Source organism: Schistocerca nitens, chromosome 2, assembly GCF_023898315.1.
Source record: "Schistocerca nitens isolate TAMUIC-IGC-003100 chromosome 2, iqSchNite1.1, whole genome shotgun sequence".
Lineage (NCBI taxonomy): Eukaryota > Metazoa > Arthropoda > Insecta > Orthoptera > Acrididae > Schistocerca > Schistocerca nitens.
In genome coordinates, this window is record NC_064615.1 from 590,095,810 (window position 1) to 590,120,369 (window position 24,560).

Here is a 24,560-nt window from a genome sequence, read left to right on the forward strand (position 1 = left end):
GTAAGACCAGAATTTCCTTGGGTTTTCAGCAAGATCTTTTGCTAAGGTATGAGGGTGGTAGTGGTTGAATGCTTCGCGCATCGCTCTTTTTACAGCAGCACGAATCTCTACTAACTTTTGCCTGTCCTCATTCCCCCGATCTTTCTTGTACCGCGAGTACACGTGCCTTTGCTTCCTGAGCATTCTCCGAATTGCGCTGTTAAACCACGATGGGTCTTTTCCGCCCGTAACCCACTTTTTCGGCACATACTTGTCCAATGCGTGATTTACAATGTGTTTAAAATTTGCCCATAATTCTTCCACGTCCATCGTACCGGAAGTAAATGAAGTCGATTCATTTACTAAGTGGGATGCTAACAACTGCTTATCTGCTCTTTCTAGTAAGAATACTCTCCTAGCCTTCTTGACCGACTTTTGAACTTTCGTAACCATAGTCGTAATGACAACATCATGCTCACTAATCCCTGTCTCAACACTGACACCGTCGATGAGTTCTGGTCTCTTCGTGGCTACCAGATCTAAAATATTTCCATTACGCGTTAGCTGTCGATTTAGAAGCACAAGACAGTTTTCGGATAATGTGTAATAACACCCCACAATTAACTTTATTTCCCCTAGCCCTGTTAAACGTGTCCAGATAACTTCACAATCACACTCTACTTCGACCTCAGTAGACACATTATTTTTGTCAACTGCAATTAAGACACCACCTCCTACGGTGTCTAATCTGTCTTTCCGATACACGTTCCAACCCTCACTAAATATTTTAGAACTTCCTGTCTCAGGGTTTAGCCAGGTCTTAGTCCCGAGAATAATTTGCGCGCCACACGCTTCCTGGAGGGCAGTAAATTCAGGAACTTTATTCCGAACACTGAAAATTTACTGCTAATATCTTGATAGCTAAAGTGTCTTTATACTGAGCGCGTCCTGATTTCCCTGCCTGCACGTCGACTGGTGAGTGTTCATCAGGACACCTCGCACTACTGCCTAGCCTAAAAAACCCCCATGTGCACGCCACAAGTACTCTGCTACCCGAGTAGCCGTTTCCTTTGTGTAGTGTAGTGTAGTGTATCCGAGAATAGGTCCCATTTGTCTTGCACAGTCACCTTTTGCAGCTGCTCTAAATAATTTTAGCTCTCTCCCATAACATCAAAGTCACCCATTTGCTCCCTCCACAAGATTATTTAATTTAGTGGTCCCTACATGTTTAATTTAAATGGCTGTGCCCACCACCATTCTGTTAATACGCCATTCAAAATCTAGTGGGTTTTTTCCTCTCCTACGTGTGTCTTGTCTTGTATTAGTTCATATTCGAAGGGATCTGTTATACATTGCAGTTATTCAGCGACGTTGCAATTGCATCTTCAACAATCCACTTGAATGAGCTCTATATAGTCTATATAGACCGTAAAACTTGTTTGCCGGATGGAAATTCAAATCCTTCTCTTCTTGACAGCAAATCGAAAATGAGATGTTTCACCACTGCTCTCCCGCCCCCGGCCTCTCTCTCTCTCTCTCTCTCTCTCTCTCTCTCTCTCTGTGCGTGTGTGTATGTGTGTGTGTGTGTGTGTGTGTGTGTGTGTGTGCGTCGGAAGTCGTCTAACTTTATCAGATTCAACCGGCCACGTTTCATATCATTTTACGCGTACTAAAGACATCTCTGCCGAGAGCACAACAAAGCGTTATCGTCACCATATCCTACGCAAACGTCTTTCTTACTAGTCCTTAGCTTAATATCCTCTGCAGGTACTCCCCCGCATCCATTTAACCTGATCGGTCCAAATATCCTGGAAGTATTTTAAATGGTGCAGGAAATCCTACTGGTATTCTTAAGAGAGGCAGGGAAATCAAAAATAGTTGTATTTATTTCGAAACAATATCATTTGTGTCAGAGACAATTTTCTTTAATCGTTCGAAAGTATCGTTTTTATCACAAGAGCTCAGATTTTTGTCCGTTTTCTGTTGTGATTAGTCACAGCACTATTGCAGTATCCCATTCTCATGGGTGAATTTGAGATACACCGAAATACTGACACAGAGTTCCTCTTTTTTCCTCAGCGGTGTGTATCAAGCGTGTATCTGCGTTGTCTGTTTGATCAAAGAGCCCGGTCATATGTTAGTGGACATTAATATGGGGCGTGGCCACACTTCCTTCGCCTTTATGACGACTTGAACTCTGCTAAGGACACTTTCAATGAGGTGCCTGTATGTCTGTGGAGGAATTACAGCCATTGTTCCTCAAGGGCTGGAACCAGAGAAGGTAGCGTCAGGCGCTGGAGTTTGGAGAAGAAGTCGACGTTCTGACTCATCCCAAAGGTGTTCCACTGGTTTCACGCCGGGACTCTGGGCACACCCGTCCACTTCAGGAATATTATTGTCCACAAACTATTTTCTCGCAGATGCTGCTTTGTGACAGTTGTGCTGTCATGCTGATACAATCGTCGTCTCCGAACTGTTCTTCTACTGAACGTAGTACACCATGTTGCAAAATGTGTTAATATCCTTCGGCATTTGGCGTTTTCGTAAGGGCAGTATGGGGACTGCACCCTAACCACCAACTCCGTACTTCTCTGTCTGCACTACACATGAAGACAGCTGAGGTTCTCCAGGCATTCGCCAGATTCACACCTTCCCACTGCTTTCTCATTGCCCAGTGGCGTCGGCTCTTTGCAGTACCTCAAGATTTGCATAACGTTAACGACAGAAATGTATTAGTTATGAGCAGCTGCTCGACTTTGGTGCCCCATTATTTTTAACTCCCCACGAACATTGCGTTACATGGACTGGTGGTAGAACTATGAAAATCAGGAGTGATTCCATCCGCTGATTTCATGTGCTTTTTTTTTCAGCCATCCTCCCGGTCCATGCACGCCATTACAATCTGCCTGGTCTTCGTTCGGGTTTCACTTCACTCTCAGGTCACCAACAGTCAAACTGGTCACTTTCACGTGGGCTGAAATGTCCCTCGTGGATTCGTTGCTTTGGTAACACCCCTGACTAGTCCACGTTCGAAGTCATTGAGCTCTCCTGTCCGAACCATTATGCTCTTACATCTTCTATTCCTACAACGCAATACTTCCCACCTCCTTTTATACAAGCAAGTCGCCTCTCGTGACATCTAGTGGCCAGTTCCGCATTAGATGGGGGTGTCCGGATACTTTTGTTAGATAGCGTAAGCAGCTTTCACGTATCAGGCTTGGCGCAATTAGTTCATGGGAGCTGTGCCTAACAGAACTTATTCTGTCACAGCGAATAATGGGTTATTAGTCTCCCAATACGTCGTAGTAAGGCTGACGATGATTTCTAAAAGACGAAGCAAGTACGAAAACTTGATTCACACTAAGAAAGATGATAAAATAAATACGATTCAAGTTATTGGTTTGGAAAGGGATGGATAATTACAAGCAATTTTATGTAGTGGCCAAAAGTGTCTTATTTTACATCCGAACCGACTTTTATTACATGAAATTTTAAGTTAGGCTTCACTAAGGAGTTTTCATCTGAAGCAATCGACAAGATCTAGTTCGAGAGCTTACAATCGATTGTAGACTGACAAAAACCGCGGATTATTCACTAGGATTATTGGGTTGAAGCATAAGTTTGTTTTTCCATAAGTTTAATAAACACAACAGATACACATAACAGAGACTTAAGTCGTCAGTCATCATCATCATCATCATCTCAGCCTTTTCCCACGACATGTGCGGTCGGCATTGCTTTGCTGGATCCTTCTCTTACATAAATGCCTATCCAGTGCTTCTTCTCTGAACCATCCTTCCTCCCGTAGGTCCCCTGCCACCTTGTCTTTCCATCTCAGTTTCGACTTAAGTCGTCAATAGTGTACCGTATTTTCCTTCACTATTTATCTGCCAACGCTTGGGCACCTTTTCGATTCCGTGATTGTAGAAATCACATAATATTGAGGCGAAGAACTCGTCGAGCCCATATTCACAGCGCATTTTTATCCGGAAAGGAATCCCTTGAAAGTTGTTCGATAGAAAGCGGAAAAGGTGAAAATCTGAGGGCGCAAGATCAGGTGAATAAGGTGAGTGCAGAATGAGCTCCCAACTCGACTCCTATACGCTGTTTTTCGTTACTCTAGCAGAATGCGTGCGGGCGTTATCGTGAAGTAGTATCACTTCACACGTTCCTGGTCGTTGTTCTTGTATTGCGTCTGCAAGACGTCTCAGTTGTTAACAATAACTGTCAGCAATGATGCTTACACGCCGGGGGAGCAATTCGTCGTACACTACACCTGTTCGACCACATGCATAACATTATCTTTTGTGGATGCGCGCAGGTGTTTTTACGGGGAGTTTTTGATTTGTCTGGGATCAACCATTCCTTTCTTTTCCTTAAGTCAGCACAAAAACACCATTTCTCGCTACCAGTAACAATGTAGAATAGGAATGGTCGGTGTTGTCTATGAGCCAGTTGATTACGAACAATCAGAGATGCACATAGAACCACCCGCTAATTTTTGTGATTGTGGCTTAAAGCATGAGGTACCTGTACGCTCGATATTTTAACCTTCCCCGTTGCGTGTAAATGTTGCAGGATGGTGGGATTATCACAGTTCTGTTGTACACTGACGTGGATCGTTGTGGATTAATGCGATTAAACGATCTTCATCAAACACTGTAGGTCTTTGTGAACGTAGAGAGTCTGTCCAGTGTCATTATCCCCATACACGGCACAAATGATTCTCGCTGCCTCCGGTGCTGTCACCCCATTACTCAACTTGAACAGAAGAATATGTCGGAAATGGTCCGTTTTCTTCTCTTGGCACTCCATTGTCCAGCGTCCACATGTCCTCTCACTATCTGCAAACGACAAAATGGTCATATGTAAACTCAAACAGGAAGAGTGATCTAGAAATAAATAATGATGATCGATAAATAAACCCAAAGCAGCGTGAATACCAACATGCAAAACAAAAACGCTATGAACTTGTGCAACATCCTAACAAATCACACTCTGCTACAGATCTTTTAGCAGTGCTTTGGGGAGTCAGCGGTTGGCAGGCCTGTTCAGCTCTCGGTACGAGTCCAGGCTAGTGCAGTAGGAAGCGTTTCACCCGTCGACATGATGGAGAGCCACGCCACCCGAACCCCTGACGTAAAGCGATACGGAAAGCACGGGCCGTCCTTACGTAAGGCCGCAGGCGCGACAGACAATACTTGCGCGGGACACGCCCTTCATTATAAAGGCGTGGGCTGTGGCAGCTCTCGCGGAGCGCTGGACCCGAGCTGGCGGCCAACGACAGTGAACGGTGGCGAGCGCCCACAGAGGCGCATTCAGGCTGGCCGCGCATCAGCGATTTTTTAGTCGGCCGAACACAGCGTCGTTGTGCTACGACAGCGTTGTAATGAAGCTGCACCAAAACGGGCATGTTGAACAATGATCCTGGGTGCATTACGTGTTCCTACCTCTAGCATTGTAGAAATGATCATTTTCGTGGTTCCGGTGTTATTGTGTGCGGAGGCATAATGTTGCACGGGCGTACTGACACACACGGGTCAACGTCATTCTGACACTGTACTCCTATCCTATGTGCGTCTTTTCAGGGTTGCATTCGGTCCTGACTTCATTTTTATGGATGACAACGTGAGACTGAATTGAACAGTCCGAGTGAAGGAGCTCTTGGTACGAGAGGATATTCGACGAATGGGCTGACCTGCACACCCATCCAGAAGTTGTTAAACGCACTGGGGGAGGTATGGAATGTGCTACCACATGAAATTCTTACCTGGTCACATACACTATTACGAACAATGTCCCGACACCTGTAATGTCCAGCGGACCGTCAATTCACGGTGACTTCAGTGTAAAATGTGAAATGATCGTGTGGCATTATTGGCCGGGAGATCCCCTTTGGGGTTGTTCGGCCACCTACTGTAAGTCTTTTTACACTGAAGCGCCAAAGAAAATGATACAGACAACCGTATTAAAATACAGAGATATGTAAACAGACAGAATATGGCACTGCGGTCGACAACGCCTGTATACATCAAGAAATGTCTGGCGTAGTTGTTAGATCGGTTACTGCTGCTATAATGGCAGGTTATGAAGATCTGAGTGAGGCCGGACACAGTGTTACAGTCGGCGCACGACCGATGGGACACAGCGTCTCGGAGATAGCTATGAAGTGGGGATTTTCCCGTACGATCATTCCACAAGTATACCGTGAATATCAGGAATCCGATAAAACCTCAAATCTCTGACATCGCTGCGGCCAGAAAAAGATCCTGCAAGAACGAGACCAATGACGACTGAAGAGAATCCTTCAACGTCACGTAAGTGCAAGCCTTCCGCAAAATAGCTGCAGATTTCAATGCTGGGCCATCACAAAGTGTCAGCGTGCGAACTATTCAACGAAACGTCATCGATATGGGCTTTCGAAGCCGGAGGCCCACTCGTGTACTCTTGATGACTGCACGACACAAAGCTTTACGCATCGCCTGGGCTCGTCAACACCGACATTGGACTGTTGATGACTGAAAACATGTTGTCTCGTCGGAAGAGTCTCGTTTCAAATTGTATCGAGCGGATGGACGTGTACGGGTCTGGAGACAACCTCATGAATCCATGGACCCTGCATGTCAGCAGGGGACTGTTCAAGCTGCTGCAGGCTCTGTAATAGTGTGGGGAGTGGGCAGTTGGAGTGATATGGGCTCCCTGATACATCTAGCTACGACTCTGACAGGTGATACGTACGTAAGCATCCTGTCTGATCACCTGCATCCATTCATGTCCATTGTGCATTCAGACGGACTTGGGCAATTCCAGCAGGACAGAGTGACACGCCACACGTCCAGAATTGCTACAGAGCGGCCCCAGGAACACACTTCTGAGCTTAAACACTTCCGCTGGCCACCAAACACCCCAGACATGAACATTATTAAGCATATCTGGGATGCCTTGCAACGTGCTGTTCAGAAGAGATCTCCACCCCTCTCGTACTCATACGGATTTATGGACAGCCCTGCAGGATTCATGGTGTCAATTCCTTCAGCACTACTTCGGACATTAATCGAGTCAACGCCACGTCGTTTTGCGGCACTTCTGAGAGCTCGCGGGGCCCCTACACGATTTTAGTTAGATGTACCAGTTTCTTCGGCTCTAGAGTGTATTCGACACCAATTTGGCGGTTTGCGTATCGATGATGATGAAGTGATGAAGGGGATAACACAATATCCAGCCCTCTAATGGATAATATCTCCGACCCGGCTGGGAATCAAACCCGGACCCCCTGCATGGCACGCAGCCGCTCTGACCACACAACTACGGAGGCGGACACGTCAATGTAGTTATTGTCTTTCAATAGAAGTGTCATTTCTGTCCATCTCGTTGCATATTTCTTTCAGTTACCTTCTGTAACGTTCTGTTAGGAGTTCTTTCTATATGCGGTCCAAGTTTGATCCAGCTGTATTACTTGTCAGTGACGCAACGTACGAAAGTTACTTACATCACAAAGATTTGCACACCCGTTTACGTACAGGATTATTCGTAGCCTACGTTTGGGTTTTCAGATGACGACTACTCGAAAACTGCAAGATATACAGAAAAACTACGCACAGCAGGTGATAGTGCATCTCTGCAAGTCAGCGACTGTCGGATGGCGTGAAGGTTGAAACAAACGCAGACGTTCCTCCGCGAATTTGACACTCAGGCTCTCTTCAGATAAAGCTATGCCGCAAGTAGACTGTTTTTATTGCACGTGACTGAATTTTAGATCTGGAGACGTTCTATCAGTGTTATTCATGTTAATTTCGTTTCGCCATCTCCCGATATCTTGTTGTTGCAGTTTCAGAGATCTTAGTAAGGGGCGTGCACAGGTGCGCAAAGGACAATTTTCTTATAGCTCCAGACGTTCGTGTAGGAAGGGTATAGGATACATCCAGTACGACTGTATAGTCATTGTATAACAAGTGTACTATATCACGTCATTACAAAGTATGTCGTTGAACGTTGATGAAGTCGTAGACCCGGACTAGTTAACAATTTTTCAAGTCAGCGTGTAGATTACTCTAACTGCGTGTCGAAAACCTTCTTACACAATACTCCAACTTGTCACGCTGCAGACGGAATACAGTGACACAACAACATTCGGGCCTTTCGACATCGCACGGCGAATCGTTAACTTTTGAGAACGCCGTAATGCGGAGCTGCCCCGCAAAAGTCCTGCGCTGATGAAGCAGACAAGCAATGAGATGAAATTATGGGCTCTTAAACCTGGTAATCGAGCTTCTCACAGTAGAAGCTATTACTGGGGAGCAGATTGCGAATCCCATCCAGAACGTAAAGACGCGGTTACGAGCCTGCCTTCAGGCACTGAGAGAACTAAGAGGAGTGTTTTGCCCCGTGATGTCAGCGTGCAGTATTTGAACTCGTGAATCACCTGAAGGCGACCTGTACGGATCCGTGTTGCTCGGTGCAAGCAATAAAAGACATTTGCAATTACTGTTCCTTCAAGAAAAAGCTTGGGTCTGCGCAACATTATTACTATCTACACTTTTAATAATCGTTGCGAACCCACAGTGTGCCTTGAACAAGTTATCGTACAAGCTCCCGTATATGCAATGTGTTGTATCCCAAGCATTAGTTATCCCATGTTCATCGCTTTTATCTTTATCTTCCGATAAATATTTATTTTTTGTAAATTTTAAATTCAGAATTTATCATGAATAAAATGAAGGCATAAGAGTCGAAGAACATGAAGGGGTGTCGGTAGAAGGAAGTGAGGCAGGGTTGTAATTTATCCCCTCTCCAGTTCAATCGATACATGAATAAACAGTAATGGAAACTAAGGAGAGATAAGGCAAGAGAATTAAAGTTCAAAGAGAAGAAACAGTAATTTTAGCGTTTGTCGATGAATAGTTATTCAGTCAAGGGCAGCGAAGGACTTGGAAGATGTTTGAAATGAATACATGGTGACTTGAAAAGAAATTATAAGCTGAACATAAGTAGAAGTAAGACAACTGTAATGTTGTGTAGTGGAATTAACTCAGGCGATTTTTTAGGGAACTAGGTTAGTTGAAACGTTTTACGGTTCAGCGGGGAAACTATTGGCAATGGGACACATAAAAAACATATCACATGCACACTGGCATTGTCAAGAAATCTTTTCTAGGAAAAAGAAATTTTCTAACGCCGAATATAATTTTAAGTTTGACAAGTCTTTTTCTGAAAGTATTTGTCTGGGGGGTAGCCTTGTATGGAAATGAAACGTGGATGATAAACAGTACGGACAGGAAGAAATCAGAATCTTTTGAAACGTAGTTCTCCAGAAGAATTCCGAGGATTAGATGGGTACGTCGGATAAGTAGCGAAGAAATATTGAATCGAACCGGGAAGAAAAGAGCTCTATGGGACATATTGACCTAGTGAAGGAAGAGATTGATAGGACACATCTCGAGACATCAGTGTATAGTCATTTTGGCAGAGAAGCCAAGGCTTGACTATAGCGAAGGTATTCAAATGACTGGATGTTGCAGCAGCTTGGCGGAGATGAAAGACTGGCTCAACAAGAGTGCATCAGACGAATCTTCGAAATAAAGAGTGCATACCGGTACTGGAAAAACAATAAATTTATTCACGCAGTAATTGCAAGGATTCCACGTGAATACATTATTTCATTTCGAAAAGTCTCGTCTTGAGAACTGCTGACAAAAAGGTTGCTTGAGATATTTTGTTCTTATAGGTAAATCTTTTGCACAATTCCGTACTTCTACTGTAAATCGTTCAATCCTGAATTGAAAGTCTTGAAAATAACAGCCGAAGATTTCCTAATCTGCACTTGCTCTAATCTAAGTCACTGGGTGAAGCAATATTACGTCACTTATGAGTATTCAAAATTTTTGATTGGAGTTTTTAGGTGGCCTGAAGAGTGTATATGCGATTAGTGAACGAACAACCAGACGTGTCTCTTACGTATGGGGCGATCAAAAAGTTTCCGTTTGAGGGCGGACATTGCGGCAATGTATACGCAACATAGTGCGATTCCGATGGGGGGTGTATAAGCACCGACATGTAGGGAGGGCATTAGTGTGGCATTCAGTCTTCCCGTCGTGCGTGCGGTAAATGCGGATACGTGAACTATGGCGACGCTATTACCACATGATTCTAGACAGGACCAACGTGCTATTGTTATTTCTTGGCTGCCGATGGACAAACATCGGAAGACATTCATCGGGAAATGGAGAATTTATATGGGACAGCATGTCTCTCGAAAACCACCGTTGTGGAATGGTGCGCCAGGTTCCGTACTGCTCGCACGTCTTCATATCGCAAATGTCGTAACACAGAAGTTACGCCAACACAAGTGGGAGACAAATGCGCACCTCCACTATACTCTTTATCTCACACCATGCGATTATCACGCCTTCGGTTCCTTAAAAAAAGCCATTGAACGGTCGACAATTCCTGTCTACATTTACATCGACATAGATACTCCGCAAGTCACCGTACTGTTGGGTGGCCAAAGGCACCCTGTACCACTACAGGTCTTTCCTTCCCTGTTCCACTCCAAAATAGAGCGTGGGAAAAACGACTGTCTATATGCCTCCGTATCAGCCCTAACTTCAAGTATCTTATCTTTGTAGTCCTTAAGCGCAATGTATGTTGGCGGTAGTAGAATCGTTTGGCAGTCAGCTTCAGATGCCGGTTCCCTAAATTTCCTCAGTAGTGTACGAGGTGCATTCAAGTTCTAAGGCCTCCGATTTTTTTTCTAATTAACTACTCACCCGAAATCGATGAAACTGGCGTTACTTCTCGACGTAATCGCCCTGCAGACGTACACATTTTTCACAACGCTGACGCCATGATTCCATGGCAGCGGCGAAGGCTTCTTTAGGAGTCTGTTTTGACCACTGGAAAATCGCTGAGACAATAGCAGCACGGCTGGTGAATGTTTAGCCACGGAGAGTGTCTTTCATTGTTGGAAAAAGCCAAAAGTCACTAGGAGCCAGGTCAGGTGAGTAGGGAGCATGAGGAATCACTTCAAAGTTGTTATCACGAAGAAACTGTTGCGTAACGTTAGCTCGATGTGCGGGTGCGTTGTCTTGGTGAAACAGCACACGCACAGCCCTTCCCGGACTTTTTTGGTGCAGTGCAGGAAGGAATTTGTTCTCCAAAACATTTTCGTAGGATGCACCTGTTACCGTAGTGCCCTTTGGAACGCAATGGGTAAGGATTACGCCCTCGCTGTCCCAGAACATGGACACCATCATTTATTCAGCACTGGCGGTTACCCGAAATTTTTTTGGTGGCAGTGAATCTGTGTGCTTCCATTGAGCTGACTGGCGCTTTGTTTCTGGATTGAAAAATGGCATCCACGTCTCATCCATTGTCACAACCGACGAAAAGAAAGTACCATTCATGCTGTCGTTGCGCGTCAATATTGCTTGGCAACATGCAACACGGGCAGCCATGTGGTCGTCCGTCAGCATTCGTGGCACCCACCTGGATGACACTTTTCGCATATTCAGGTCGTCATGCAGGATTGTGTGCACAGAACCCACAGAAATGCCAACTCTGGAGGTGATCTGTTCAACAGTCATTCGGCGATCCCCCAAAACAATTCTCTCCACTTTCTCGATCGTGTCGTCAGACCGGCTTGTGCGAGCCCGAGGTTGTTTCGGTTTGTTGTCACACGATGTTCTGCCTTCATTAAACTGTCGCACCCACGAACGCACTTTTGACACATCCATAACTCCATCACCACATGTCTCCTTCAACTGTTGATGAATTTCAATTGGTTTCACACCACGCAAATTCAGAAAACGAATGATTGCACGCTGTTCAAGTAAGGAAAACGTCGCCATTTTAAGTATTTAATACAGTTCTCATTCTCGCCGCTGGCGGTAAAATTCCATCTGCTGTACGGTGCTGCCATCTCTGGGACGTATTGACAATGAACGCGGCCTCATTTTAAAACAATGCGCATGTTTCTATCTCTTTCCAGTCCGGAGAAAAAAAATCGGAGGCCTTACAACTTGAATGCACCTCGTATCTCGGAAAGAACATCGCCTCCCCTCCAGGGATTCCCATTCAGTTCCCGAAGCATCACCGTAACACTTACGTGTTGTTCGAACCTACTGGTAACAAATCTAGCAGTCCGCCTCTGTATTGCTTCGATGCCTTCCTTCGATCTGTCCTGGTATGAATCCCAAACATTCGAGCAGTACTCAAGGACAGGTCGTATCAGCATTCTGTATGCCGTTTCCTCTACAGGTGAACCACTCTTTCCTAAAATTCTCCCAATAAACCGTAGTCGATCATTCGCCTTCCCTACAACAGTTCTCACATGCTCGTTCCATTTCATACCGCTTTGCAATGTTGCGCTTAGATGTTTAAACAGCTTGACTGCATCCAGCAGGACACTAGTAATAACATATCTGAACATTAGAGGTTTATTCTTCCTACTCATCCACGTGCCATTCATCGAACCAGCTAGAAATTTTGTTTAAGTCATCTTGTATTCTCCTATAGTCACTCAACTTAGACACCTCATCGTACACCACAGCATCAAAAATCACGGATTGCTGCCCGCCCTATCTGCCATATCATTTTTGTATATATGAGGGGCGTTTGAACAGTCCATGAAAAAATAAAAACTACTTACGTGTTTGGGGTAAACCTTTTTTTATTTTGCGACATGTCTCCTTTTAGACTTACACACTTCGTCCAACGCTGTTCTAATTTGTTGGTCCCTTCCGAATAATAGGAATTGTCCAAGTCTGCAAAGTAGCTATTAGTTGTTGCAATCACCTCCTCGTTTGAATAAAATCTTTGTCCCGCCATCCATTTCTTCAAATTCGGGAACAAAGAGTAGTCCGAGGGAGCCAAGTCTGAAGAATAGGGGGGATGTGAAACGAGTTAGAATCCTATTTCCATTAATTTTGCGACCACAACTGCTGAGGTGTGTGATGGTGCATTGTCGTGATGGAAAAGGACTTTTTTGCGGTGCAATCACCGGAGTTTGTCTTGCAGCTCGGTTTTCAAACGATCCAATAACATTGAATAATATGCAACTGTAATAGTTTTACCCTTTTCCAGATAGTCGAAGAGGATTATCACTTGCAAATACCAAAAGACAGTCGCCATAACCTTTCCGGCCGAAGGAATGGGCTTCGGCTTTTTTGGTGCAGATTCTCCCTTGGTATTCCACTGTTTGGGTTGTTCTTTGGTCTCAGGAGTATAGTAATGTATCCATGGTTCATCCACAGTGACGAAACGACGCTTAAAGCCCTGCGCATTCTTCCTGAATGGCTGCAAACCATCCTTGCAACACTTCACACGATTCCGTTTTTGGTCAAGCGTAAGCAATCGCGGAACCCATCTTGCAGATAGCTTTCTCATGTTCAAATGTTTATGCAAAATATTATGTACCCATTCATTCGAGATGCCCACAGCACTAGCAATCTCACGCACCTTAACTCTTCTGTCATCCATGACCATATAATGGATTTTATCAATGATTTCTGGAGTCGTAACCTCCACGGGGCGTCCAGAACGTTCAGCATCACTTGTGCCCATAAAGCCACTCCGAAAATTTTGAAACCGCTTATAAACTGTTCTAATCGAAGGTGCAGAGTCACCGTAATGTTTATCAAGCTTCTCTTTAGGCTCCTGAGTCGTTTTGCCTTCATAAAGTAATGTTTAATCACCACACGAAATTCTTTTTCGTCCATTTTTTGACAATCACTCGACTTCTTTGATTCACACGAATGCCAAACACAAAGAAATAGACCAATATGGCTGAAACTTGGTGTGCGTTCTTTCCAAAGATGCTACTAACTAGACATGACCTCGATACGCGCCGGTGGTGCCATCTCTCGGACTTTGCACGGACTTCTCAAACGCCCCTCGTAGAGGACAATAGTGGTCCTATCACACCTGCCCTTCATCCATAGCTCGTAATATATCATGTGAAAAAAGTACAAGCTGTCGGGCGAGGATGTGCAACAGGCAACTGCGGACTTTCTCACACAACAGCAAGCGGTGTTTTAAAAAACGGATATCGTCAACCTAGTGCCTTGGTGGGATGATTGTCCCAATGCTCACTGCGATTTTGCCTGATTGATGTACCGATTCTGGATTGTACGGCCTTCGAACCAGAACTTTTTGATCGTTCCTTACAATAACCAACTAAATAGTTTCCGCATCAGGTGAAGAGCAAGCCATCATTGTCATTTGCAAGTGCGAGTGGTTTCTTTGGCATAGCCAAGTGCGAGTTTGTCGATGTTACCATTACTGAAGAAATGAATTGATCTACAAGTTACTTGTGGCACACTGTTGAGCACTTCTTGAAAAAAGGCCCATAGCTCATTTTCGAATTTCTCCCCTCAACGATGCTACGGCCTTACAGTAGTGCCACACGATAAGTAAGGCATATCGTCTCATGACGGAGGGAGTTATAACAGACGGTCAAAGTTAATAATACAGTCATCCGTTCTCCACAACCGCTCCAAGCAAAAAATTATAGCTCTAGGTGACTACAATCGCGACAGACATTTTACGTGCAATGAAGTGTTCACCTAAGAATACCATTCTGTGGTTGGTCACAGAGACGCATCTCCGAGTTTCATCAGCTTCAAGAGCGCCCATACAAGGGTGCAAGGGGTGGCCGCGGACTCTTCCTCGCCCTCTCTACCTAGTTATCGGGGAAATGAGAAAACATAGTACAGTCAGGTGTTTTTCTTTCAAGAAAACGATTTAAAAATCGGTATCACGCAGCTTTTAAACAGGGTCGGAACTGGAACGTTTTTATGGCTACTTACAAGTCACGATTCGTCTTCCAAAATATTAAAAATACTCCATACCCCCAGGCTCCCGCTCGTCGTCTGTTGGTTAGCGTTGCTGACCCTTGATCACGGGACTACAGGTTCAACGCCCGACCAGGAAGGTGTTTCCTCCGCTCGGGAGTGTGTGTGTGTGTGTGTGTGTGTGTGTGTGTGTGTGTGTGTGTGTGTGTGTGGTCCTCATCATCATTTCATCATTATAGACACGCAGATCGCCGAAATGGCGTCAAATAAAAAGACTTGCAGTAAGCGGCCGAATTGACCAAAAGGAAAGTCCTGGCGAAGTGTGGCAAATGCGCATTTCATTTTATTAACTCCCAGTACTAAACTCATTGGGCATAATACGTTATGTTCGCTGTGAGCTGAGATCTTACTTTACGGGTTCTCGGACACCTGATCATTTGTCGCAGCAGCTATAGACAAGCGACAGTCGAATAAAAAGGAGACAGATGCGAAAAAAAGTAAGTATGACGTTAGCTATGTCGAAAGTAATCGCCACAGCTGTTAAGAAAATTTATTTCACTGAGAGACAAGACGATCAATGCCTTCATGGACAAGTGTCCTCGATGTTGAGTGTTCATGGGATGTGATCTACATAAATGATCTTTTGGATAGGGTGGATAGCAATGTGCAGCTGTTTGCTGATGATGCTGTGGTGTACGGGAAGGTGTCGTCGTTGAGTGACTGTAGGAGGATACAAGATGACTTGGACAGGATTTGTGATTGGTGTTAAGATTGGCAGCTAACTCTAAATATAGATAAATGTAAATTAATGCAGATGAATAGGAAAAATAATCCCGTAATGTTTGATTACTCCATTAGTAGTGTAGCGCTTGACACAGTCACGTCGATTAAATATTTGGGCGTAACATTGCAGAGCGATATGAAGTGGGACAAGCATGTAATGGCAGTTGTGGGGGAAGGTGGAAAGTCGTCTTCGGTTCATTGGTAGAATTTTGGGAAGATGTGATTCATCTGTAAAAAAAGACCGCTTATAAAACAATAATACGACCTATTCTTGAGTACTGCTCGAGCGTTTGGGATCCCTATCAGGTCGGATTAAGGGAGGACATAGAAGCAATTCAGAGGCGTGCTGCTAGATTTGTTACTGGTAGGTTTGATCATCACGCGAGTGTTACGGAAATGGTTCAGGAACTCGGGTGGGAGTCTCTAGAGGAAAGGAAGCGTTATTTTCGTGAATCGCTACTGAGGAAATTTAGGGAACCAGCATTTGAGGCTGACTGCAGTACAATTTTACTGCCGCCAACTTACATTTCGCGGAAAGACCACAAAGATAAGATAAGAGAGATCAGGGCTCGTACAGAGGCATATAGGCAGTCATTTTTCCATCGTTCTGTTTGGGAGTGGAACAGGGAGAGAAGATGCTAGTTGTGGTACGAGGCACCCTCCGCCACGCACCATATGGTGGATTGCGGAGTATGTATGTAGACGTAGATGTAGATGTAGACGTTTGCGGTTGACTACGGAACCATGATCGAACACAGGCGTGCACCTCTTCGACCGAAGCAAATCAACGGTCACGAGCGTCTTGCTTCCGAGCTCCAGATATACGGAAATCACAGGGGGAGCGATCGGGACTGCATCGAGGATGTGTAAGGGCTTCTCAGCGAAACTTCTGCAACGTAGTCCAAACGCCCAGGAATACTGACGGTTGCATAAATTTCTTCTCTTGTAACAATATTTTTTATTTCCATTTTATAAATGATGTTATTGCTCGCTCGCGTCGCAGTTTTGTTTTAGAAATCAGGTGTTGAAAGTGGAGAACGGTCCACAACTAAAATTAGAATATCGTCATGGGTAATTTTTAGGTCTTTTTCTTTTGCATGGATACATTAAATTAATATTTCTGTGTACAAGTGTGTTTCGTGTTTTGATGACACTAATTTTGGTCCTTCTTCCATTTCAGAGTCCCAGTAGTAGTCTGTTCTCCTGTCCAAACGGTAAGTACACAAACATCTAACGAGTTTTCATAGTTACAAACTGAGGAGAATGGGACGGGAATTGAGAACTTTTTAGGTTTATAAACCGTTTATAGCCATCGACAAGAATCTGTTCAAGTTCACTATGTGCTTATTTTCAAAATTTTGGTAGTTGCACTTTGCTGTTATGTTTTCCGTATCCACCTTAAATTTTCTGCTGAAACTCTCTTAGTGCCCTTCTTCAGAAGGTTATAATTATCTCATTATTTGCGAGTGTTATCATTAAGATGCAGCAAGTTGTTTGACTGCAACAAGTTGTTTCGCTTCTTAATATCATTGTTGTACAGGCACTATGAACCTCTTGACCACAACAATAAGCTGCAAGCACTTAATCGTTGGCACTAGTAAATAATGCGATTGCTTTGACCTTCTGAAGAAGGGCTCGAAGCGCCTGAAACCGGTCAAGAGATTAAATTATTTTTATGCAACTGGTTGCTGACTATTTCGATATAAGAAGAGCAATGCTCAAGAACAGTGAATGAAAAATAGGTTATATGAAAAGATGTAGCGTTGTTTGTCGATAAACTACTCTTTTTCAGAAATCACACGGTGTATCGTTTGCATTTCCTTCTTAATTTATCCATGAAGACGTTCGAAAATGACAAATTACACTAATGTACTCTCTGCGAAACAATGTCAACATCGTTCGCCTTCTGGTGGTTACTCACAACTCAAATGGTACTTCGGTTAGCCTTTTCGACATACGTCATACACTTAAATGAAACTGGAGAAGGTCCAGTACCGTGTCGTCCGTTGTCACGTTCTTCAGCATGCTGATAGAACACGACTCTACCCGGTAAAAGAGGGCTACTGTCATCAGAAAAAATATTTGCACTAGTACAGTAAGGACAGAATAAAAAATAATCGAAGAGTGCAGTTTCCCGCAATAGAGCAATATCTTGCTGACAGCGCTGTTGATCTCTCACGCTATTACTGAATATGATATTCCAAAGAGCAGCCAGTAATGCCGTACAGGTGACACCTTGTAGCTCTTATCATCCCCTGTCGCCGTACTTACTAACTGATTATCTTACGCTCACCCTCGCCGTCGAACGCGTGGTCGATGAAATAAAAACTTTGTTGCTGAAGCCGAATTACACCTTTTTCCCAGTTTGATTGGCGTTCGAGTTTTTCCCACAAGATCAAAATTCGATGTATACAGCAATAAGTGACGAACTGACGGTTAAACCGCCATCATTAAGTGGAAGGCGTCTCTTAAATATCATTGTGTAATTAGGTGCACAGTGAAAAGCATATACGACTTTTCGCGTCAAAACGCATTTCACTGTAATTATTATTATTTACTGTTTCCGGCACTATATGCTTGCTGCAAACAGTTGTGCTTGGAGCAAACGCTCAAAGTCTGAGATTTAATTGAAATTTGAGACGGAAAGATAACCGAGAATGGCTTGTCATACGATGGTGCGGCGTAAAATACTTCGTCCATGTTGTTAGATATAAACACGAAGGTTTAGAGACACTATGCAGCCATAAAACTTACAGAAATCAAGCATCAGATTGTTTCCTGACATGTTGAAGGGCTTTGCGGGTTGTCAGTTTTCCCACCTCTATTCTGCAGACCGTAACACTGTGCAATGTCTGCTAAATCGTTCAGTGTCCCTCTGAGAATATCTGACAAGGAACATTCCTAGGGGGAAATAAACAATCTTGATGAAACTCTGCTGGTGAGTAGAGGGGCCAAAATAATCCAACGAAATATTTTGTTGCAACATAAATTAAAGAAGCTTTCACGCCACATCAATTCAAATGTCATAAAACTGGTTTCTGAAATACTATTTCTGGAATATAGGTTGTACACAATGTGCTTTGGAAAATAAGTTGTACACAATGTGCTGTCAGAGTATTTTCAACATACCTGATTGAAATATTTAAACGTTCATTCTTATTCTAATTATTTGCTTTTCTTATTTTTGTTTATGTTCTAAACTGTTATTTTGAAAATTCATGATTTTTAACTTAACGTTTCACACTTGTATTTTGTTAATTTAAAATAAAAAAGCGCATTATTATAATACAAAATCATTATAGTAATGAAGAAATGGTTCAAACATTCCTACACTACGTAATTAAAAAGAACGAAGTTTCTTCACATAATACATACGATGCACAACACAATAAAAACCAAATCCAGCAGGATTTCCAAATCGTGGCGGGCGATTCTCTTAATATCCTGATAAGTACCAGGGATATTCCAGTACTCTGGAAAACCTTGCCGAAGAGAATTGATTATGTATTAGCGACTGCAGATTGATTATATTGTTTCGCAAGCAGAGTTGACGTCATAATAATCCAGCATAAATAGATCTGAAAATTTTCGCACAAAGTTCTTCCAACATCGAATGCTGTATATGTCCAAAGGCTGTACCCGTCCCGTCGAGTCTTTTGGGATCACCAAATTAACATGTTCCTTGTCCTCAGGTACGACAGAAGAAACGGTTTTTCCTCACAGACCACACCCGCCTCTCTTTCCTAGTTTTAAAAGAGACTAATAGGGAGTTTGGAACAAGAACTCAAGACTCTCTGTATGAAGTTCCAAATGTTCTTGTGACGAATGAGAATCTGATAAACTAGCGTCTGACCACGTCAGAAGACAGAAGTTTTCTTTCCCTATGCGGGAGAAAAAATGCATAATTGTCAGCTTTTTGGGGCGGTAAAACACCTTTTATAACCAAGACCAAAGAAATACTGAAAAAACGGTTATTCAGAAGTAAAACACCGGTATCGGTTTTAACCGGTCGATTTTTCCCTTCCTTACTCTAAACCTAGTATGCCAAATGGTGTGTTCACCCCTTAAAAGCGAAATTGGGCAAACACGTAAAAATACATATTGCATTGTTTTGACTCCTTCAGATACACTTAAAAGTTTCATCAAGATAGTTCATTTAACCTGGGGATGTACCTTTGTGCGTGAGATACAGGGTCTACGTACTGCGAACAAGGTCTCGAGACACACAAAGAGTTCACAAGTGTGATCGACCTGATCGACCACACGCTGCCTAGGGACGGCTCCCCATTGTCGACCTCACAGACACCCTACTCCATCATGCGTCGACTTTTGAAGACTGGACGCAGACGCAGGTGTGCTGGGTGAGGCTACCCGGAGGCTGCGCCAGGTGTACTCGTCGGAGGGTCGCTTTCTACTACGTCTGGCATACCTGTGGCGCTCTTAGCCGACCTACTTGCAGAGATGCTAGAGAGAGCCGGGGCGGAAGGTCCAGCCGCTCGGGATAAGGAGGCAGTGAGGCGTCCGGCGATTGCTCAAGCTACGGGGAGTCTTAGCTCTGTGCAGTCAGTACACACACGACAGGCAGGTCGCTTGAAAATTGTATAAAAGACAACAGCTCTCTGCATACATGGCCACTGAGCAGCACTGCTTTGGTTGTGTTGAGTGCTGAATTGAATATTATGAACTTGAATGGAAATCAGAAAAGTGAAAGCCTAAATGTGGAAAGGAGTATAGAAGGGCTAAATAAATGAAACGAACTTTAAGATAATATTGTTAGAAGCAACGAGGAAGTAGGTGAAGATGAGATGGGAAAGGTAGTAATGCGAGACGAATTTGATGGAACACTGAGTCGAAACAAGGGACCTGTAGTAGATGAGAGAATTGCCTCAAATTGTTGAGATCCTTTGGAGAAGATCCTATAACAAAACTATCTCACCTGGTTTGCAAGATGTATGAGACAGGCGAAATATCCTCAGACTCCACGAAGGTCATAGTAATTCCAGTTCTAAAGAAGGAAAGTGCTGAGAGGTCTGCATACTACTAAACCATGAGTTTAATCACATATGGTTGCAAAATTCAGACGCCAATAATATATGGAAGAATTCAAAGCTGTTACCTTCGGGAAGATCAGTTTGGGTTCCGAAGAAATGTAGGAAGATGTGGGACAACATATTTCCTACGACGTATTTTAAAGATAGACTGAAAAAAGACAAACCTACGTTTATAAAACTTTTAGATTTAACAAAAGATTTTGGCAACGTTGAATATCTTTGAAATCTGTAGGTAGCAGGGATAAAATAAATGGAATGACTGGTTGTCTTCAATCTGTCCAGAATTCAGACTGCAGTTATAAGAAACGAACGACGTGAAAGATAAACAGTGGTTGAGAATGAAGTGAGACCCGGTGGCAGTATATCCTCTGTCCTATTCAATTTGTACATGAGCAAGTGGTAAACGCAACTAAGGACAAATTTGGAAAGAGAATTAAAGATCAGGAAGAGAAATGTGAACGATAGACAGGTCAGATGAGAAGAGAGTAGAAGCTTTTGAAAAACTTTGCTAAAGAATGCTGAAGATTAGATAGGTAGACTGAGTTAACTAACGAGGAGATACTGAATGGAATTGGGGAGAAAAGTCATAAATGGAATCGGTTGATAGGATACGTCCTTAGGAATCAAGGAATCATCAATTTGATAACGATGAAAGGAACAGATTGTAAAAATTGCAGAGAGAGACTAAGATTAGATTAAGGACAGTAAGGAAGTTCAAGTGTAGTCGTGCAGGGTTCAAATGGCTCTGAGCACTATGGGACTTAACTTCTGAGGTCATCAGTCCCCTCGAACAACTACTTAAACCTAACTAACCTAAGGACATCATACACATCCATGCCCGAGGCAGGATTCGAACCTGCGACCGTAGCGGTCGCGCGGTTCCAGACTGTAGCGCCTAGAACCGCTCGGCCACTGGGTCGGCAGTCATGCAGGGATGAAAGAGGCTTGCACAGTATAGATCAGCATAGAGAGCGAAAGTAAACCAGTCTTCACCAAGGAGATGATCACTTCGTAAAGGATGTGGTCAGTGCCATCAATGGAAAGTTAAAACCCTAACAATAAAAACCTAATCTTCATTACATATTTTTCCATTAAGCCCGTATTACAGCACTCGAGCTCTCGAAGCTCGTCATCCGTTTTTAAAGACTATGGTCACAGTATTCGGGTACAGTCAACAACAACTTACGACCGCTACCAACAATTATCGTATTTTTTTATGGTGGGAATTATATACAGACCTAGAGTGTAAAGACCCCCGTAAACTAACAAACTAATTTGTCAAATTCACTCTTTTCACGTTGGCTGCGGAGGACGAGTTTAATCTCCAGTGCCAGACACAAGAGTGGAACGACCAACTTGCGCGGTATGGGCTGCGCCTCAACAACAAGAAAACTGAGTGCATGACATCAGAACCACGAGAAGTTGGGGACAGCAACTTTAACGGGAAGATCTACCACGAGTAACAAATTTTGAGGATCTCTACTCTTCAATCTCTAGCGATGGCCAACTTACAGACGAGGTCAACCCAAGGACGCAGGCAGCCTGGAAGAAGAAACGAATGACAACAGGAGTCACCTAGGATCGTCGGATTAAGGATAATCTGAAGTTAAAAGACCTACCGGACTGTCATATGTTCCCTTGCTCTCCACAACACCGAATGTTGGCCAGCTACAAAAGAGCTCGAACGACGACTAAGGGTTATGGAGCCTAAGATGCTTAGATGGGCTTGTGGCATCACTCGTCTGGATCACGCTTCGAACGACAGTCAGGACACGTTTTGGGGTTTCAGAAGAAAATGCGACAAAGCCGCCTGTGATGGTTTGCACATGTGCTACGCGCAGAGGGCGATACTGCTGCAAAGACAGCATACACAGTGGAAGACATGGGAAAGAGACCCAAGGGACGACAGACAGCGATGAGCCGACACTGCAGAGCGACCCAGAGGCTGTAAATCTTCGTTCAATACACGGCCCACGACCGACCGAAATGGAGATAGCGAGTCCACTCAGCGGACCCAGCCACCAGGCGGAACGAACGCTAAAGAAAAATAAGAAGGAAGTCTTTTCTATTTACGGGTTTGTCAAACAAGCGTACAAACGTAGAAACAAAGTCTGTCAAGCAGATATTGTTGGTGTCGCAAAGTATGTTGACACTAGAGGGAACGTCTATCAATGCATATGAAAATACGCGTAAAGAGAGCAATGAGAGATTTTGAAAATAAAATTTTGTCAACTGACAAAACGCTAGAGGTTTTGATATTATGTAAAACCAGTAAGCGGTTCGAAATCATCTATTCATTCATTCAGAGACCATACTGGCACCGAAACGGAATATAACAGATAAAAGGTCGAAAAACTGAATTGTTTCATCCCGGAAGATCATAACAAAGTCCCTCCTTTCAGTCATCGTAAGAATGTTCTATATGGCATATATCGAGACAACCGATCGCGGAACAGAAACGCAATTTCAATTGCTTAGTAGTGGAAAGCCATCAGGACCAGATGAGATACCTATCAGATTCTACAAAGATTACGCGAAAGAACTTGTTCCCTTTGTAGCAGCTTATCGTAGATCACTGGAGCAACGAACGGTACATAGCAACTGGAAAAGAGCGCAGGTCTTTACTGTTTTCAAGAAGAGACGCAGGACACACAATTACAGACATATATCATTCACGTCAATCTGTTGTAGAATTATGGAACATGTTTTATGCTCAAGCATTATGACGTTTTTGGCGAAGGAAGATATATAAAAAATCAACACTGATTCGGCAAACAGAGATACTGCGAAACTCAACTCGCTGCGTTCCTTCGTGAGATGCATAGCGCTGTAGACAACGGCGTTTAGGTTGATGGCAAGCTCCTTGATTTCAGGAAGCCATTCGACACCCTCCCGCACTGCCGTTTAGTGAAAAAAAAAAAAAAAACGAGCTTACGGAGTAACAGACCAGATTTGCTACTGGATTGCAGGTAGAACTCAAAACGTCGGTCCTAATGGAATAAAATCGACAGATGTAAATGTAGTTTCCGTTGTATCCCAGGGAGTGTGACAGGACCTTTATTGTTTGCAATGTACATAAATGATCTAGTAGAATGCGTCGGATGCTCAAGACTGTTCACAGATGATTCGGCTGTCTGTAACGAAGTAGCAACGCCAGAAGACGGTATCGATTTGCAGAATGATCTACCGAGGATTGATGAATAGTGTAAGCTCTAGCAGTCGACCCTGGTACAACTACACTATTGATGAGAAACTGTTGGAAGACCTTCAGTGGAATGACCACATGCAACAAATAGTAGGAGAAGCCAGACTGAGATTCATAGGGAGAATCTGAAGGAAGCGTAACTCATCCACGAAGGGAGCGGCTTATAAGGCGCTTTTTCCACCTATTCTTGTTGTTCATCATCCTTACCAGGTAGGGCTGATAGAAGAGATCAAACGAAGGGCGACGCGTTTCAACATGGGATCGTATAGTAGGCACGAGAGCGTTACAGAGGCGCTCAACTAACTCCGTTGTCAGACGTTACAAGAGAGGCGTTGTGCATCACGGAGAGGTGCACTATTGAAATTAGTTGATACTATTTTTACATTGTATCTTTTATTGCCACGTAAGCTCTATTCGAGCAGTCGGACATGTTTCGTATGCCTGCGAATCACTCGCTGTTTGGAGATACTATTTTTACATTGTATCTTTTATTGCCACGTAAGCTATATTCGAGCAGTCGGACACGTTTCGTATGCCTGCGAATCACTCGCTGTTTGGATCTACGGAACACGAAATAAATAGAATTAATATACGCTTATGCACATACCGTAAAAACACGTTCACAATCATTTTATTTGGTGTAGAACTACTTATTAACACCTTTAATGTTGACGTACTGTGTAGGAGGTAATCTTTCGAAACCGAGCATCTGGATAAAAATAAGTTCTTCTATAGTTCCTTTCGTCATATATT

The 24,560-nt window shown here is 43.6% G+C and overlaps 1 protein-coding gene across 1 annotated transcript in view; it reads left to right on the top strand.

The window, feature by feature from the left end:
* LOC126236649 (sushi, von Willebrand factor type A, EGF and pentraxin domain-containing protein 1) overlaps positions 1-24,560 on the top strand; it is a 485,510-nt gene that overhangs the window by 164,112 nt on the left and 296,838 nt on the right. Inside the window, exon 4 of the mRNA XM_049946110.1 lies at positions 16,732-16,765. Within this exon, the coding sequence (XP_049802067.1) occupies positions 16,732-16,765 (34 nt within the window). The remainder of the gene's footprint in view (positions 1-16,731; positions 16,766-24,560) is intronic.